The 15430-nt window shown below is 45.0% G+C and overlaps 2 protein-coding genes across 4 annotated transcripts in view; one reads left to right on the top strand and one right to left on the bottom strand.

Moving 5' to 3' along the window:
- The window catches only part of TPP2 (tripeptidyl peptidase 2), a 42442-nt gene extending 37581 nt beyond the window's left edge, over positions 1 to 4861 (top strand). For 2 of the 3 annotated variants that reach the window (XM_077343784.1, XM_077343782.1), the window contains 6 exons: positions 68 to 219; positions 322 to 418; positions 1316 to 1446; positions 2845 to 3052; positions 3428 to 3547; positions 3952 to 4861. In XM_077343784.1, the coding sequence (XP_077199899.1) occupies positions 68 to 219; positions 322 to 418; positions 1316 to 1446; positions 2845 to 3052; positions 3428 to 3547; positions 3952 to 4041 (798 nt within the window). In that variant the 3' untranslated portion in view covers positions 4042 to 4861. Of the gene's footprint in view, positions 1 to 67; positions 220 to 321; positions 419 to 1315; positions 1458 to 2844; positions 3053 to 3427; positions 3548 to 3951 lie in introns of those variants that run through there. The other variant, XR_013232145.1, reaches the window with a different exon arrangement.
- On the bottom strand, positions 4525 to 13253 carry METTL21C (methyltransferase 21C, AARS1 lysine). The gene is made up of 5 exons (XM_077343785.1): positions 13134 to 13253; positions 10472 to 10599; positions 8191 to 8330; positions 7095 to 7212; positions 4525 to 5949 (listed from the first exon to the last, which is right to left on the bottom strand). Exons 2-5 carry the CDS (start codon positions 10587 to 10589, stop codon positions 5555 to 5557), a joined length of 771 nt encoding a protein of 256 aa, XP_077199900.1. The 5' UTR covers positions 10590 to 10599; positions 13134 to 13253; the 3' UTR covers positions 4525 to 5554.
- Positions 13254 to 15430: the final 2177 nt, after the last annotated feature.

Raw genomic sequence — 15430 nt, 5'->3', positions numbered from 1 at the left:
ATGTTTGCGGTCTGACAGAATGCTACTGCTAGCCTTGACCGAGTCGCTGTCCTTTTCCCTCTCCTAGGATGTCATGTCAGTTCACTATCATCTGATCCCGTCACCGATAAAGAATAAGAACGGCAGCAAGGAGAAGGAGAAGGACCCCGAAAAAGAAAAAGACCCGAAAGACGAATTTGCTGAAGCTTTAAGGGACCTGAAGATTCAGTGGATGACTAAGTACGTTTCTGTAATTCCTCTGGAGTCAGTTTGCACCCTTCACAGAATAAGCAGCAATATTAATGCAATTGATATCTTATGCTCTCCCTGTTTTTTCTCTAGGCTTGATACCAGTGACATGTATAATGAACTGAAAGAGGCCTTTCCTAATCACCTCCCTCTGTATGTTGCAAGACTTCACCAACTGGATTCTGAAAAGGTGAGCTTTTTTTTTTCCTTTTTTTGCCCCCCCCCCCCCCCAATCTAGCACTATTCCTGAATGCAATGGGCTTGGCCCCTAGTCAAGATATAAAGATGGTCAAAGCCACAAAGCAATAGACTTGTTAGATATGAACCCTGCCTGCTGCATTCCCTCAACAGTCATAATTGATGGATGCAGTTTTTACCAAAAGGTGTCATACTCTGCTTGGTAACAACAACACCATGGCTTGTAGAGTATGCCTTCCAGCAAAGCAAATGGTAGCCACCTCAATCACAGCTTTGACAAAAGCTAGATTCGAGTCCAGAAGCGCTGTGGAGACCAGCAAGATTTTCAGAGTATAGACTTGATGGTCAAAGCTCCCTTTGTCCGAGAGCTTTGACTCTTGAAAGTTTATACCTGCAAAATGCTGTTGGCCTGTACCAGAAGTAGCCAAACTGTGTCTCTCCAGATGCCCCTGGACTACAATTCCCATGAGCTCCTGCCAGCATGTGCTATTGGGGATCAAATACAACTCTTTCCATTGCAGACTGGCATGGCTACCTTCTGAAAACTGTCAAAGGGCCTTTTCTGTTTCTGGTTTCTATGTCCAGGTTGTGAGATGCCCGTGTTTCTCCTAGGTTACCCGTCCCTCCCTTAGTTTCAAATCTCAACTGATTGCAGCTAAAAAATCGCAGTTGCAGAACACAAGCAGTAAGTCGATTTGGCTGCTGCCGAACGTGAGCATCGAAATGCTTTATATTTAGGAAATGAATATGCCATCTCCCCCAAGAGGCAAATGTTCTGTGTATGTGATGTTTATGTTTTATGTATTATGCATTATTTCATGTGCCTTCTATAATGTCCCTTTACGGGTGGGTACGATGAGACTCATGGTAACTTTCCTGTTTCAATTAGGAACGGATGAAAAGACTGCCTGAAATCATTGAGGCTGCCAACACGGTTATCTCACATATCGACCAAACAGCCCTTGCCATTTATCTTGCCATGAAGAGCGATCCTCGGCCCGATGCTGCTACTATAAAAAAGTACCTAACCAGTAAATACTTTTTTTTTCTCACATCTTTCCTCCACAGTCTAGTCTCTCTAGTCTAGTCTTACGCCTCTGGAGCAATTTTCCCCTTCAAAGCCATTCGTGACAATGGGCTTAAGCACATTAAATTTTGTGTGGGTTATATATAGTGGTGATGGTGATGATGGGTGGTGCTTTGGCATTATCTCAATCGCAGCCGGAAATGGCTAGAGGTTGGGGACGTATTCGCACGAATGAGGATGTTAGGCCGGTCTTCAGTTGAGGTTTGCAAGATGGTCCGGGTGAGTTGTTTTTCATGCTGAAATTGAAATGTTGAGAGCAATTAATGGAGCAGTGAGATAAGAACAGGGATAATTAATTGGGGGTGCTGTTTGCATTACAGTGAGGAAGAAATAAATCCCTAGCATGGAAAGTTGTTCATGTTTCAGTCAATACTTTTCCAAAACATTATGTCAATCATCAAATTACATTATTCGGTATTGTATAAACAGGAGCATGTCTTATGAATGCACAGGCATTTCCTCCGTTTGATCTCGCACAGGCACTGTTACCAGGTCTTTGACAAGGGCCAGCAAGGTATAGTGGATAAGATTGGCGGCCTCAAATCTGGACGACCGGGTTTTGATTCCTTGCTTCTCCACATGCAGCCAAGCTGGGTGACCTTGCGCCATTCACAGCTCTCTTAGAGCTATTCTCCCAGTTCTCTTAGAGTTCTCTTGGCTCCGATTACCCCTCTCTGATGATTCAGAACTTCCTGTATTTTGGATGTGTGTTTTTCAGATTCCAGGAAGAACCTGTTGGTTAGTTTTGGTATTGTGCATCACCTCAGGCTCTGTAGCATAGTGAAGGGACTAGCATAGTTCACTACTGAATCCCCATAGCCTTCCTTATCTGCTATGTTCCTGAGTTCTTGCTTGTTTTCCTTTTCTTTGTATTGCGGGGGAAAGCTGTTAAAAAGGGAGATGAGAGTGCAGATTTTTTACTCTAAATTCTTAATGGAACTATTGCTTTTATTGTTTCATCTTATGGTTGATGGTAGAAGGGAAGCCTGTTCTAAGATCGTGAATCCGCTTCCTTTGGGAGGAGTGGTTTCACTTCCTGCTCATTGTAACTATACTGTGGAACATTTTGGTTCCTTCCAGTAGAGAAGGAAAGTTTATTTCTCCAATATCCATGTTAGTTCACTGGGATTTGTTGGAGGGGGAGAAGGGAAAAGGGATATATAATGTACTTGTCTCTTTTTTTCCTCAAATGTTTGGGAGGGATGGAAGAAAATGGGTGTGTATATCCACAGGCTAGCACTGTGAGTGCCTCATTCATGAACTTTCTGCTGATAACAAAGAAGTTTGTTGCAGTGGAAGTGCAATGGTTCTTTTCTGTGTTTCCCACTAAGTGAGATGGACAAGCAGAAATCGACACTGGTAGATGCTCTCTGTCGGAAAGGAAGTGCATTGGCTGACCAGCTGCTGCAGCTGCAGGCCCAAGAAGGGGCTGTATCAAGTGATACAGAAAGTAAAGATGACACCCAGGAGAGCTGCTCGGATGCTCTGATGGAAACTTTCTGGGAAACAACAAAATGGACCGACTTGTTGGATACCAAGGTAGGAAAGAGGGCATGGGAGGAATCAGAACTACTAGATCTGTACAGTGGAGAAACCAGTTTGCTTGTGATCTAGCAAACCAATACTGAGAAGCCAGTTTGCTTGTGGTCTAAATGACCAGTTTGCCCCTGATCTGTGTACTGCTGCAGTGCACAAGAGATGATGCTTTGGTTTTTGAGTTGGAATGCAGACCAGTGCAGCTGTCCACATCCTTTAGTATTGGACAAGGGAGAGCCTAAGAATTACGTGAGACCCGCAGTCTTGTGCTTCTGCATCTTCTACTTGTGCTCTAATATCTGAGAGAGAGCTTAAGTAGGTGAGCTGTGCATGCCTTGGGTTCAGTTTGTGAATCCTCTTACTTTACACACTCTCTAGGTTTTGCCTTTTGCCTACAAACATGCGCTGGTAAACAAAATGTACGGGAGGGGCCTCAAATTTGCCACGAAACTTGCCGAGGAGAAACCAACCAAAGAGAACCTGAAGAATTGTATCCAGGTAAGCAGTTGTCGTCCTATCCTCTACAACAACGGTAGTCAACCTGTGGTCCTCCAGATGTTCATGGACTATAATTCCCATGAGCCCCTTTTTTTGCATTTGCTGGCAGGGGCTCATGGGAATTGTAGTCCATGGACATCTGGAGGACCACAGGTTGACTACCCCTGCTCTACAATAAAGCTGTGTGCAAGTTTCCCTTGCATTTTAGGAACTATAAAAACACGCTAATCTTGACCAGTTAGAATACCAGCAAATTGAGTGGATGTATTTACTATTACCAGCTTCTAGTGTGGTTTTGGAACCCCATAAAACCATGAGAACTTAACTGGTCTTTTAGGGAGAATAGTATACAGAATATAAAAGTGAAAGGAAAACGTTTAATTTTCTTTTTCCTTTTTCTCTAGCTAATGAAATCACTTGGATGGACTCACAGTGCATCTTTATCAGAAAACTGGCTTCCTGTCATGTATCCACCTGACTATTGTGTGTTTTGAAATAACGCGGAGTTGTAAATTTGAGGTGCTCCTATTGACCAGATATAAAGATATGTGATGATCTTACTGGAATGCATGTTTTCATCCATTATTGAATGCTTAAATTGTGTGTATTACTCAACGGACAAAGGATTGCAGTATATGTGTGCGCTATCGTTCTCGACTTCTGGCAACAGGGGGTCTTTTAAAGACTTTTGATGCATCCTTTCTTGGGGTTCCCCTAGAACTTGCAAACATACCAACCAAAAACCTTTTGCGTACGTCACATTGCTGGCAACAGATGTTTTCGTACGGCCAGTAGTGCAAAGGATTAGGAAATGAAGATGAGCTTCTTGCATGTGTACGTGGTTCTTAACTGTTTGTATTTTTAACCACAAGCCTGTACAAGCTGTTCTTTTTACAATGAGCAGCGGGGTTTTAACATGTTTAAACGTAAATTTTCAATTGTATGAAGGCCTTAAAAACAATAAAGCTACATCCACAGTAGCTAAAACCTTATTTATTAGACGTAACGGTAATGGAACTTATCATTTGCAAGAGTTTACAATTTAAACTTTTAACAAAGCAAAACCTTTCAAATCCACAACAAATATATTCTGAATTGCTGAGGCAAAGGTGCTCTTAAATATCTTCAAGCTGGAGATATACTCGAATATATCCATGTGAAACAGTGTCAGGATCAACTGATACATGTGTATAAAGTGTCAGACAATTAACACAATCAGGTATTGTAAACTTATACATATATATATATATGTTTAATAATGTTTGGAAAAAAATGTAAAACTGCAAAATAAATGTGCAAATTTCAAGATCTCAACCTTTTCCCCCTTGTATTTCATTTAAAACAACCCAACACTGTTTTATTGAAGTAAAACAATAACCAAAGCGGAGACCTATCCTAATTTTTCAATGTATTATAGGGCGACGTTGCAAATGCATAGTTAATTCTTTAGCAAATGGATTGAAGGCCAGGGGTGAGGCATTTCCAGAGTCGAGCACTGCTTTGTTTCTGAAGTCACCCAAAACACAGCTTCTGAGGGTTGGGGGAGGCCTCGGAGAGCAGTCATGGGTAAAGAATAGGAGGCTTCCAGATCAGTCGGGAAATTCCCATGAAAACCTCCCCCCCCTCCCCTTTGTGAGGGTGCAAATGGACACCATTGCATTCAACCCTGTATCTAGCAGCATTTCTGACTTCGTGGAGGTAAGGTATGAATGAATGTTTTTGGAACTGCTGCAAACAGCAGGGGGTCAGACTGGTTAATGAGAAGTCTGTTAACTGGTTAGTAGACACTTGAAACGTGAGCAGTCATTGGTGGAATCAATATGGCTTATCTTATGTTCTTACAATTGATTGTAAAGGGCCAGTTGCTTCCTCATTCCTTCAGGTCAGGAAATAGAGCTTCAAAGTTTCTTTGAATGGTCTAGTCAAGCAGAGAAAGAGTTGACAGAGCACAGCTTTTAGAAGTAAGCCGCCTAGCGCTGGACGAAGGCTCCCGTGTGCCTTCCCATTTTAATTTTCTCGCACCGTGCCTTTGAACAGTTTTACATTTGAGTCCGGGAATTCTGCTAGCTGGGTGATGTTGAATATGTTGCTGAGTCTGTCCAAAAAATCGTAATCGGTGCTGAATCTGAATTTGTTTGCCCAGATCAAGGTTGTCCCAGGCTGGCACAAGTAGTCTATTGTGGCTAGCAGGAGATCCAGAGCAGTATGGTGGTATACCACGTCAGTAGCCACAATGAAGTCATAACGGTGGGTTGACTTGGGGAAATCTCGGCTGAGGTTTTCCCCCCAGGACAGCTTTCGTACTTCAGGCTTGTGGATGTTCATGCCCCGTGTGTTTTTGGTAATGTTGAATTCCAGATTTTCTAGTACCTCGGGCAAGTCAGTGGCAGTAACAAAAGCTCCTGAAAGAGAAGGAAAGGCTGGTTACTGTACCATCTGCCAAAACACCCTGCCTTTTTCTTTCGGGCTATCTGTTTTGTTGTTAGCGGGTCAGAAGAATAACTGCTTAACTACACTGCTGGGGCAAGTGACTCCTAAGGAATTATTCTTTAAAGCAGGGGTAGTCAAACTGCGGCCCTCCAGATGTCCATGGACTACAATTCCCAGGAGCCCCTCCCAGTTTTCGCTGGCAGGGGCTCCTGGGAATTGTAGTCCATGGACATCTGGAGGGCCACAGTTTGACTACCCCTGCTTTAAACTAATATGCCGTAGCCTCTGGATAAGATTCTGAAGAACACCCCTGGGCTGAGTGAACTCATGAGCATCATAACACACCCCTGGTCTACATGTGAATGTTGCACCTTCTAGAAGGCAGCAGGAAAAGAGGGGGAGACCCATCATGAGAGGGATCAACTCAGTTGTGCAACTTTATGGCACTGATGACCAACTGAGGAATGAAAAAGGCATCAAAGGCCAAAGGAGAGACTTGCAGGAAAACGTTAGCCGATTTAGTCAGGTAAAGCTGTAAAAATAGGAAGAAGAACCAGTCTTAATGCAGGTTGCAGGGTTTGCGACTTGCTATGCTGCTATTGTCTGTAATAAGGGTGCCTGGTGGGACCTGGGAATCCCGCAGAATTACGGCTTATCTCCAGACTACCAAGATCATTTTCCCTGGAGCAAAATGGATGCTTTGGAGGGTGGACTCTATGACACTTTACCCTGTTGAGGTCCGTGTCCTCCCCAGACCCCATCCCCAAATCTCTAGGAGCTTTTCAACCTGGATATTGCAACCTGCCCCCCATCCACTGCCAGTGGCCAGGGAGACTTGACAGTCCTTGTTAAAGTTCTGGCTTTGGTTTGACTGACTCCGCTGCCGATTTGTAACCCTGTGTGATGAAATCTCAGGGTCTCAGAACCTTAAACTGTCGACATTGCCATGCATGGCCTAAAATTAATGGTCAGTCGAAAGGGGATTCGGCAGAGAGAATAAAAAAGTGCATTTGTGTGAGTGAACAGAAGTGTGTGAAACAGGCAGGGCAAGTGCTAAAACATCTCCCCCCCCCAAAAAAAACAATGTTTTCTTAGTACACCGTCACAAATCGCCGACCTAATATACTCGCCACTATGGACACCAAGCCCGTCCCAGCTCCAAGTTCAATCACTTTCTTGTCTTTGAGGTTGATTTCTTGTTGATCTGATTCCAGGTACTGACACAGAGCAAGAGCCTAAGAGGATGAAAGTCTGCTTTAGCAACAATTTTTTGTAAAGGTACAACTGCTCCATACTTGGTGTGCAGCAATTTGTTGGGTTTGATAGGCAAGATCAAGGGATACACTTTGCGGGGGGAGCATGCTTTGACTGCAAGTTGTTGGGATTATTGAGGGTTGTGAGAAGCCTACCACTTCCAGAGGCATCTACTTGATGCCTTATCCACACACAAACCTCCTTCCTGTGCTCATCCGCAGTTGTAGACCATGATGATGTGGATAAAGCCGCTGATTTGTTCCTGACATGGCTGCTCTGTGGGAACAGCTCTGACAGGGCTGTGACTAGCCGAAGGTCACCCAGCCAGCTGCACGTGAAGGAGCGGGGAATCAAACCCAGCTCGCCAGATTAGAAGCCACCACACTGATAATTTGCTGCCTTGGCATGCCTAATGATAAGCTTGTTGCGATCTGAACCGAACCTTTGAATGAGTCCTGACACTTTGAGTTAATTAACTTTGCTGGGTCGATATTGCACATTAATGATCGTTGACTTCTCCCGTATGATGCACACGCTGGCTAGCATGTTTTGCTTCAAGTAGCACCGAGCCTATGAGAACTACCTGCGTTGGGAGAAAGGCCGTTCTAGTTGTAGCATGAAAGGTCAGTCTTGTTCCACTAACATTACAACTGGTATCAAGTAGGTGTAACGTGAGTTAAGGACTGTCTGATGTTCTACTGAACTCTGTTCTCATGAAAGGTCTAGGGAACCAGGCCTTGCAGTGGAGAAGAAGGAAAGCAAGGTGTTAAAGGGAATTGCAGGATCCTTGTTGGACTCAGTGCCTTAGAACAGAGGTAGTCAACTTGTGGTCTCTGCCAGTGTTTGCTCATGGGAATTGTAGTCCATGGACATCCTGGAGGACCACAGGTTGACTTCCCCTGCCTTAGAGAAGCAGGTTTGTTCAGCTGCTGCTCCTGCTGTTCTCATGCAAAACTTACCCCAGGCCAGACTATTGCTCCAAAGTTTTCTATGGATTCTTGGATGGTGATCTGATGCCCAGCATAAAAATAATGCTCTTTATCAAAATAATGAGATGCTTTGGGAACCCATTTCTCCAACATTTTTAAAACACGTGGTCCTGGGGAGAAGGAAGAAACAATCTGTCATCCGTGAATACTGGCTCACAAGAGAGAATTTGACCACAGTAGCTTGTTTTAAGTCTTTCTTCATTCAATTCTTAAAGGGCTGCAAGGTCTTTTGGTTCGCATGATGGAGAGGACCCCCTATGCCAGGGGTAGTCAAACTGCGGCCCTCCAGATGTCCATGGACTACAATTCCCAGGAGTCCCTGCCAGCATTTGCTGGCAGGGGCTCCTGGGAATTGTAGTCCATGGACACCTGGAGGGCCGCAGTTTGACTACCCCTGCCCTATGCAGATTGCCACATAACGCAACTTGTGGGCAATGGCTTGACTCAGATCCTGAGAATCATAGGGCAGTGGCATTTGGTGAGGAATTGGGGTCGAAAGTGTAAGCGGTTTGTGTGTTAATTTCCCAAGTTCTATGTAGGTATGGAAAGAGTGATCTTGTTTTCTCCTCTCAAGCTGCCCTGTTCCAAATTATTTGGGGAATCTGGGGGGGGGGCTGCTCCAGTGGCAGTGGGGCCGTGACTTCTTTAGTGATCTCTGCTCTACTCAGGGATCGAAAGATCTCAGCCATGAGGCAAGCATGTGTGACACATTCGGTTCAAAGCCTGAATGTTCTTTTTGGAATCGCTATGGCTTGGATCTATCATAGCCTTTCCACAGATGGAAGGGTTTCCACTCCTGGAGCATGACTTTCCTGCCCCCACCCCAAAAAAATACCTCTTGATACAGCCCAGAAATACCATTCTAAAGTAGGCTCTTCTGGCATAGGGGACCCCAGAAACAGCTCTTTGTCCAGTTTAGACTAATGGAACGGGAACTTTATAGAACTTGCTTTGGATTAAGCCTTACTTGCTAAAACTTTATGACTTAGATTTGTAATTCTAGTACTGTGTTCTGTGGGACCCCACAAAGAAGTCTGTACAGGTGCAACAGCGTCTTCTCCACTGCCACCCCCTGTGTCCGGTTACGGGAAAAGGAGCACAGCCATTGAAAGGCTGCTCCCCAAATCCCAGCTCCAGCTAGACGGTGGGCCAATAACTCATGATCAACCACATCAAACATGGTTTTGAGATTGTAACTTGCATAATAAATTAATTGATGTATTTAAAAGACATAGAAGTTCAAACATAATTCTCAAGATCATGAGGAATTCAGAATGACTCACTTCCACAGTTGAATTAACATAAGCATGAATAGGGGCCTTTCTGCACAGCGTTAATGTTGCTGAAGTGTTACCATTGTGTAACGCTATTTATTTTTCATTATTCATGACGTCGTACACAATCTGCAACACTCCCACAAAAATTGCTTCGTTGTAGTGCTTTTTGGGGAATCCACAAAAGTGGATTCCCCCTTAAAAAAAAAAACGCTAGACTCTTGAGAACAATCTGCAACACATCTGAAAATGATATGTGCATTCTCAGTATAGCGGTAGCAAGCAGGTCCCTCCCTAAGCTCTCACACCCGAGCTTCTGGCGTCGCGATCACCATTCCCCCCCCCTTAAACCGGCAAAAGCAATGAATAAGCGATACTTCTTTGGCTGAAATCCCTTCACAAGCAATTGTCTGTAAAGTTTTCAAGCACAATACAGCTCCCCGTTCGACACTGCCCATAATTTCAGCCAGAAATTATGGGGGGGTTACTTTAAGAGCGTGTAAACGATTAAGTGCCAGCGAAAAAGGTCTTTCTGATACATCAAATGAACGAATATGCATTGCTACTGGTGTTTTCGGGTTTTTAAAAAACAGTTTTTAAAGGGAAGCACGAACACAACGGTTAATTGGCTGTTCTGTTTGATTGATGGCCAGGGGCAGGGGGAAGCGCGGAAAACTATCGCCTCCTTTGTTGCAATTTCGGTGAGACCGAAAACTTGTGCATTACAAGAACAGCGCTAGTGGGAGAGCCTTTTTTTCAATAGAAATGGCTGTGTGCATTACCGAGACCTGCCGCTTTTGATTGCAGCACTGTTCAATAGTGCTCAGATTTAGCAACATTGCCCATTGTGCGGAATGGCCCTGGGTTCTCCCCGTCCACACACCCACAAGGGGCAACTGATGAAGTCACAACAAATATTCTAGGAAGAAAGTGTGTCTGTGCCGGTTTCCTGTATTTGATGTTAAATGAAGCACAACCTGAGTCCGATATTGGAGAACAGTCAATGCACTGCTCAGAATCTTCTTCAAGGCCTTCTTTCTCTTCCATTATGACTTGGGTAGCTTTTGGAAACAACTGGTACTGGGTTGAAAACATGACAGGAATGCTGTGGAACAAACCATAAAAGTATAAGACATTTTGTCCTAAAGAATATTTAGCCGTTTCCTTTATTCTCCCTGCATGGAATATAGATGTGTGCAACAAAGATGTGTACAACAAACTTTGTTCCAGAGCAACAAAGTTCCCAATTCAGTGCTTACCTGGATGTGTTTCCTTGGTTGGAAACCAGTGAAGAGTTATATCTCAGTTTTATTTCTAAAATAAATTCCCATGAGCCCCAGCTGGCAGGGGCTCATGGGAATTGTAGTCCATTGACATCCGGAGGACCACAGGTTGGCTACCCCTGCCCTAGAGGGCCCATACTCGACCTATCTTCCAGCAGCTGCACTGGTTGAATTCTGGGATTAAATTTAAAGTACTGGTTCTTACCTTTAAGGCCATTTGCGGTCTTGGCCTAGCATATCTAAGGTCTGCCTCTCTGCTTATTTCTCCCGAAGAGCATTACACTCAGCAAATACCAACTGGCTAGTAGTCCCTGGCCCCAGGGAAATACATGTGGGCTCAATCAAAAATATCCTGGCCCCTACTTGGTGGAATGAGCTCCCGTAGGAGATCCGGGCCCTGTCGGAACCGACACAGTTCCGCAGGGACTGTAAGTCAGAGCTCTTCCACCAGCTTTTGATTGGGGCCAGTGACACCCCACCCCTTAGAAAAACCCTACAGAGAACTTCAGTTTGATTCTGCACCAGAAACAATGATTGCACTGATGACACTGCTGAAATTTGAATTTGAAATGTGAGATGTAATTTTGAAGGTTTTTAATGTTTAATTAATATGATTGCTGTTTTCATTAATGTTTTGGAGAACCTACCTGGAAATATTTTGGATATTTAGAACCATTCCTTTAGGGAAACAGAGAAACACGCTCACATGTACCCGCATGCAAACACTTTCTAAAGAACCTGGTCTTTTGTCATGACCACTAGATGTCCCCAAAAGCTTGTGACAACATAAAACTATCAGTCTTGAAGATGTCTCACAACAGCACTCTGCAAACTACCAGTGCAATCTAGGGTTCGGCGCTTCAGCACACCTTGGCCGCTTCAGCGATCGCCGAAACGGTTGAGGTGCGCCAAAGTACCCAACCCAGACCTAAACAGGGTTCCACCCTTCTAACATAGCTTCTTTCTCGGTTGAACTCCTAGTTGCTTCCCCAATCAGCTTACTCATCTATTCATTATCCAGACGGAAGCACGGTTTTGAGAATCAGGGTTGCTTCCGTTTCCAGAACGTATGTTACCCATCGTTGAAATTGCATCTGCTGATTAAACCAGCAAGGACTCAAAGCTATTTACGACATCATCATCCCGCCTTCCGTCCTGAACTCGTAATAACAACCCTGTGAGGTAGGTTAGGCTGTGAGTGTAAGACTGGCCCAAGGCAGAGTGGAGATTCGAACCTGGGCCCCTCACATCCCAGTCAGGACACTCTAGCCACTCCAGCATGTTAGCTCTCCTTTCTTTTCTGCTTTGTCGAGGGCAGAACAAACAGAAAAGTACAAATCAGCAAAAAAGGTATCGACTGAAAGACTGACTGATTCATTCCAGCATGAATACTGAAAGGCTAGAGGGGTAGGCTAACTGTGGCCCTCCAGATGTCCATGGACTACAATTCCCATGGACTACAATTCCCAGCTGGCAGGGGTTCATGGGAATTGTAGTCCATGGACATCTGGAGGGCCACAGTTTGCCCACCCCTGGGCTAGATCCACTTTGGCCAATGTGCAGCAAGTATTCTGCTGCTCCAGCTCCCAAAAACTCACATTCACATATAGTTGCTCTACAAGGCTTTAGCTTTTTTGGGAGAAGGGGGATGCAACAGACCTCCCCTCACTACAGAACATAAACAACCCCCTCCTTGTTTTCCTGTGGACCTGAATGGAAAGGGGCAGAATCTGTGTAGGAGACTTCTCAGGAGGGCTAAGCTGTGGAAACTTCCCAATGGATCCTGTCCATCATAGAATCATAGAGTTGGAAGGGACCTCATGGATCATCTAGTCCAACCCCCTGCACTATGCAGGACGCTCACATCCCAATCGCTCATCTACTGTAACCTTCCACCCCCTTGAGCCTTCACAGAATCAGCCTTTCCGTCAGCCTCTGCTTAAAAATTTCCAACATCCATAGGTTCGTCTCTTCATCTGTTCTTGTTCAGACTTTTCCTTCTTCCCTTCCGTTTAAGTTCTGTATGTCCGCCTGAGCGAGGCTTGTTTTGCTCCAAGACTTGGTGGCTCTTCTTTTCCTCATCCCGGCCTGACGCCTCAGAACCTTCTGGTTCCCAATAAATCTCTTTGAAAGAGTATCTTTCAGACCCTTCGGGTTTAAGCTTAGCGCCACAAGTGATACATTACTGGCTTGTTACACTTATCGCCTGACCCCTGCGGCCACCTGTTTAACGTCACATCACAAACATTAAAAATAAGCACGCCCGTTTAAAGTTCCCCCGCACTGCATTATGGCATCGGTTGATCTGCACTTCTGCAAGAGAGACAAAAGTATTATTGGGGTGGTTTATTTTTACCTGGAAAGCGAATAAATCCAGACGCCAACAATCCAAATTCTAAGCTGAAGGATTTCCAAGCAGCTCCGGGCCTTTTTATAAAGAAGGTGTGCTAACAGATCTCTACTGTGGGGTGGGAAGGAGGGGGGGAATGGGGGAAGGAGGCGGGCTTTAGACCATGTAGGGATGTATAAAAAACTTAAGCAGAGACAGGAGTGGCTGGGATTTCCTTTCTCTGCATGCAAACTAATGGGAACTAATGGACTCCCCTGAATGCTTCTGTTTAAGCTCTACACAAAAAGGAAATGATTATTGTGATGTGTATGTACCTGGGGAGTGTGGGACTGAGGGGCATAGCCCTTATTCACTGGGCGAGCAGATTTTAAGTTGGTCTTTTCCGCTATGTCAGCTGCATTTGTTAAACAAACTAAGAGATGTGACTTTGAATGCAAGGAGAGACAAATGGTCCTGTTCTCTGCTTGTTTTTTTAAGAACTCATTCCGTGCATCCGGTGATGAGCCTGTGTTTTTCTTTTGTGGCTCAAAGTGGCTCATCCTTTTAAAAGAAAATTAGAAACGTGCCAAATCCAAGGAAACTTCGTTGACTCCTGCTCCAAAGATGGGACTTGCAGCTTAAACCCAAAGATAAAAGCCCTCGGCAGTAAAATAGCCTTAACACATTTCCTAAAAAAGAAATGCTACCCCCCCCCCTTCAGAAGGTGGCATCCATTCTAGGAACAAGCTCCCTTAGATGCCAAGAAGATCAACTTCAGGGGAGGAATGACTAGAAGGTGGCAGCCAGAAGACTGTAGTTATTGGCACACAATGTAGGACTTTAAAGGTCATAACCAGCACCTTTAATTGAGCTCAGAATAGAGATGCCAACCCCCAGGTGGGAGCTGGGGATCCCCCTGGAATTGCAGCTCATCCCCAAGCTCCGTGCCCAAATCTCCAAGAGTGCCTCAACCTGGATCTAGCAGCCCCGTCTCCCGCCAGAGAAACAAACTGGCAGCCAATTTGGGAAATGGTGCAGTGTGTTCTCAGTGGTTAACCACTGAGAGTCATCGGGCTGCTGCTACAGCTGCTTTTGGAACCGCTTGTAGCTTCCAGGCTGCTTTTATAAAATTACATGTTAGGCTATTTCAGCTGCCACGGTGGTTAATACATCCGTGCAATCTATGGTTTGGTGGGTCGTGCTGAGTCTGTGGGTTCGGCAGACACAGAGCCAGATTTCTTCGAAACCAATCGGTTCTTTATGAACATCTCCAACAAGGAATACCGAACGGCAAACTCATCGAACTTATATACAATTCGGGCAGCCCACCAAGTAACCTGATTGTTCCTTAAGGGAGCCCAGCAATCGGTCCATTTCTAGAGTCTGTAGATCATCAGCGATTGGCTGCTTTTCAATCCTTCATCTGCATGTCGCCACACAAAAGTCAAAGTCTGCCAACACAACAGGACTGCTACCCAAAACATTACTCTGCTTTGTGGTCCTACAACGCCATACATCCTGAAGAGTGCCCAAGGGAAGGGAGTTGCTCGAGAGAGAAAGAGATCCCAGGTTTGTTTCTTGGCATTTCCAAGGAAAATATCCCAGAAGGCTATTTCCCTTCTCTCCTTGAGAGCCACTGCTGAGGACTCCTGCAGCCAACTGTGCTTTTGGTTTCCTCTTCCTGTTTCAGGTATATATTCGAGGCCTGACAAAGCGGTGTGAGCTGAAGGGCGAGGGTCAAGGGCTCCTAGTTCGTTGCCTGTGGTTTGTGCCATTGGGCTGCTGATCTGCTGAATTCTGAACTGGCCCCAGGATAGAGGTTGTGGTCTTTGCTCGTAAATTTAAATTACATTTTTTAAAATTGTCTCGAATTGCATTTTTCTATTTGCTGTAAGCAGCTCTGCATTCTGCTTAGGGATGCCGGTTTCCAGGCGAAAACAGGGGATCCCTTGGAATTATATTTCCTTTCCGGAATAAACAGATCAGTTCCCCTGGAGAAAATGGCTGCTAAGGAAGGGGGACTCCATAGCATTATACTCCACTGTGGCCCCGCCTCAAATACCAGCCCACTCCAGGCTCTGCCCCCAAAGCCTCCAGAGCTGGCAACCCTAATTCTGTTAGGTGAGAAATCAGCTAATATGTTAACATATTGATCAGAGAAGATGATATGGAGCTAGAAAATGGGTCTCAGCATGAGAAGAAAAAGAGCTGTTTTTTGTACCCCACTTTTCACTACCTGAAGAAGTCTCAAAGTGGCACCCTGTGAGATGGGCAAGGCCAAGAGAGTCTGCGAGGAACTGTGACTGGCCCAGGATTACCCAGCT

The sequence above is a fragment of the Paroedura picta genome, chromosome 6 (assembly GCF_049243985.1).
Source record: "Paroedura picta isolate Pp20150507F chromosome 6, Ppicta_v3.0, whole genome shotgun sequence".
NCBI lineage: Eukaryota > Metazoa > Chordata > Lepidosauria > Squamata > Gekkonidae > Paroedura > Paroedura picta.
Note: the sequence above shows the minus strand (reverse complement) of the source record. Positions and strands in the feature narration are given on the sequence as shown.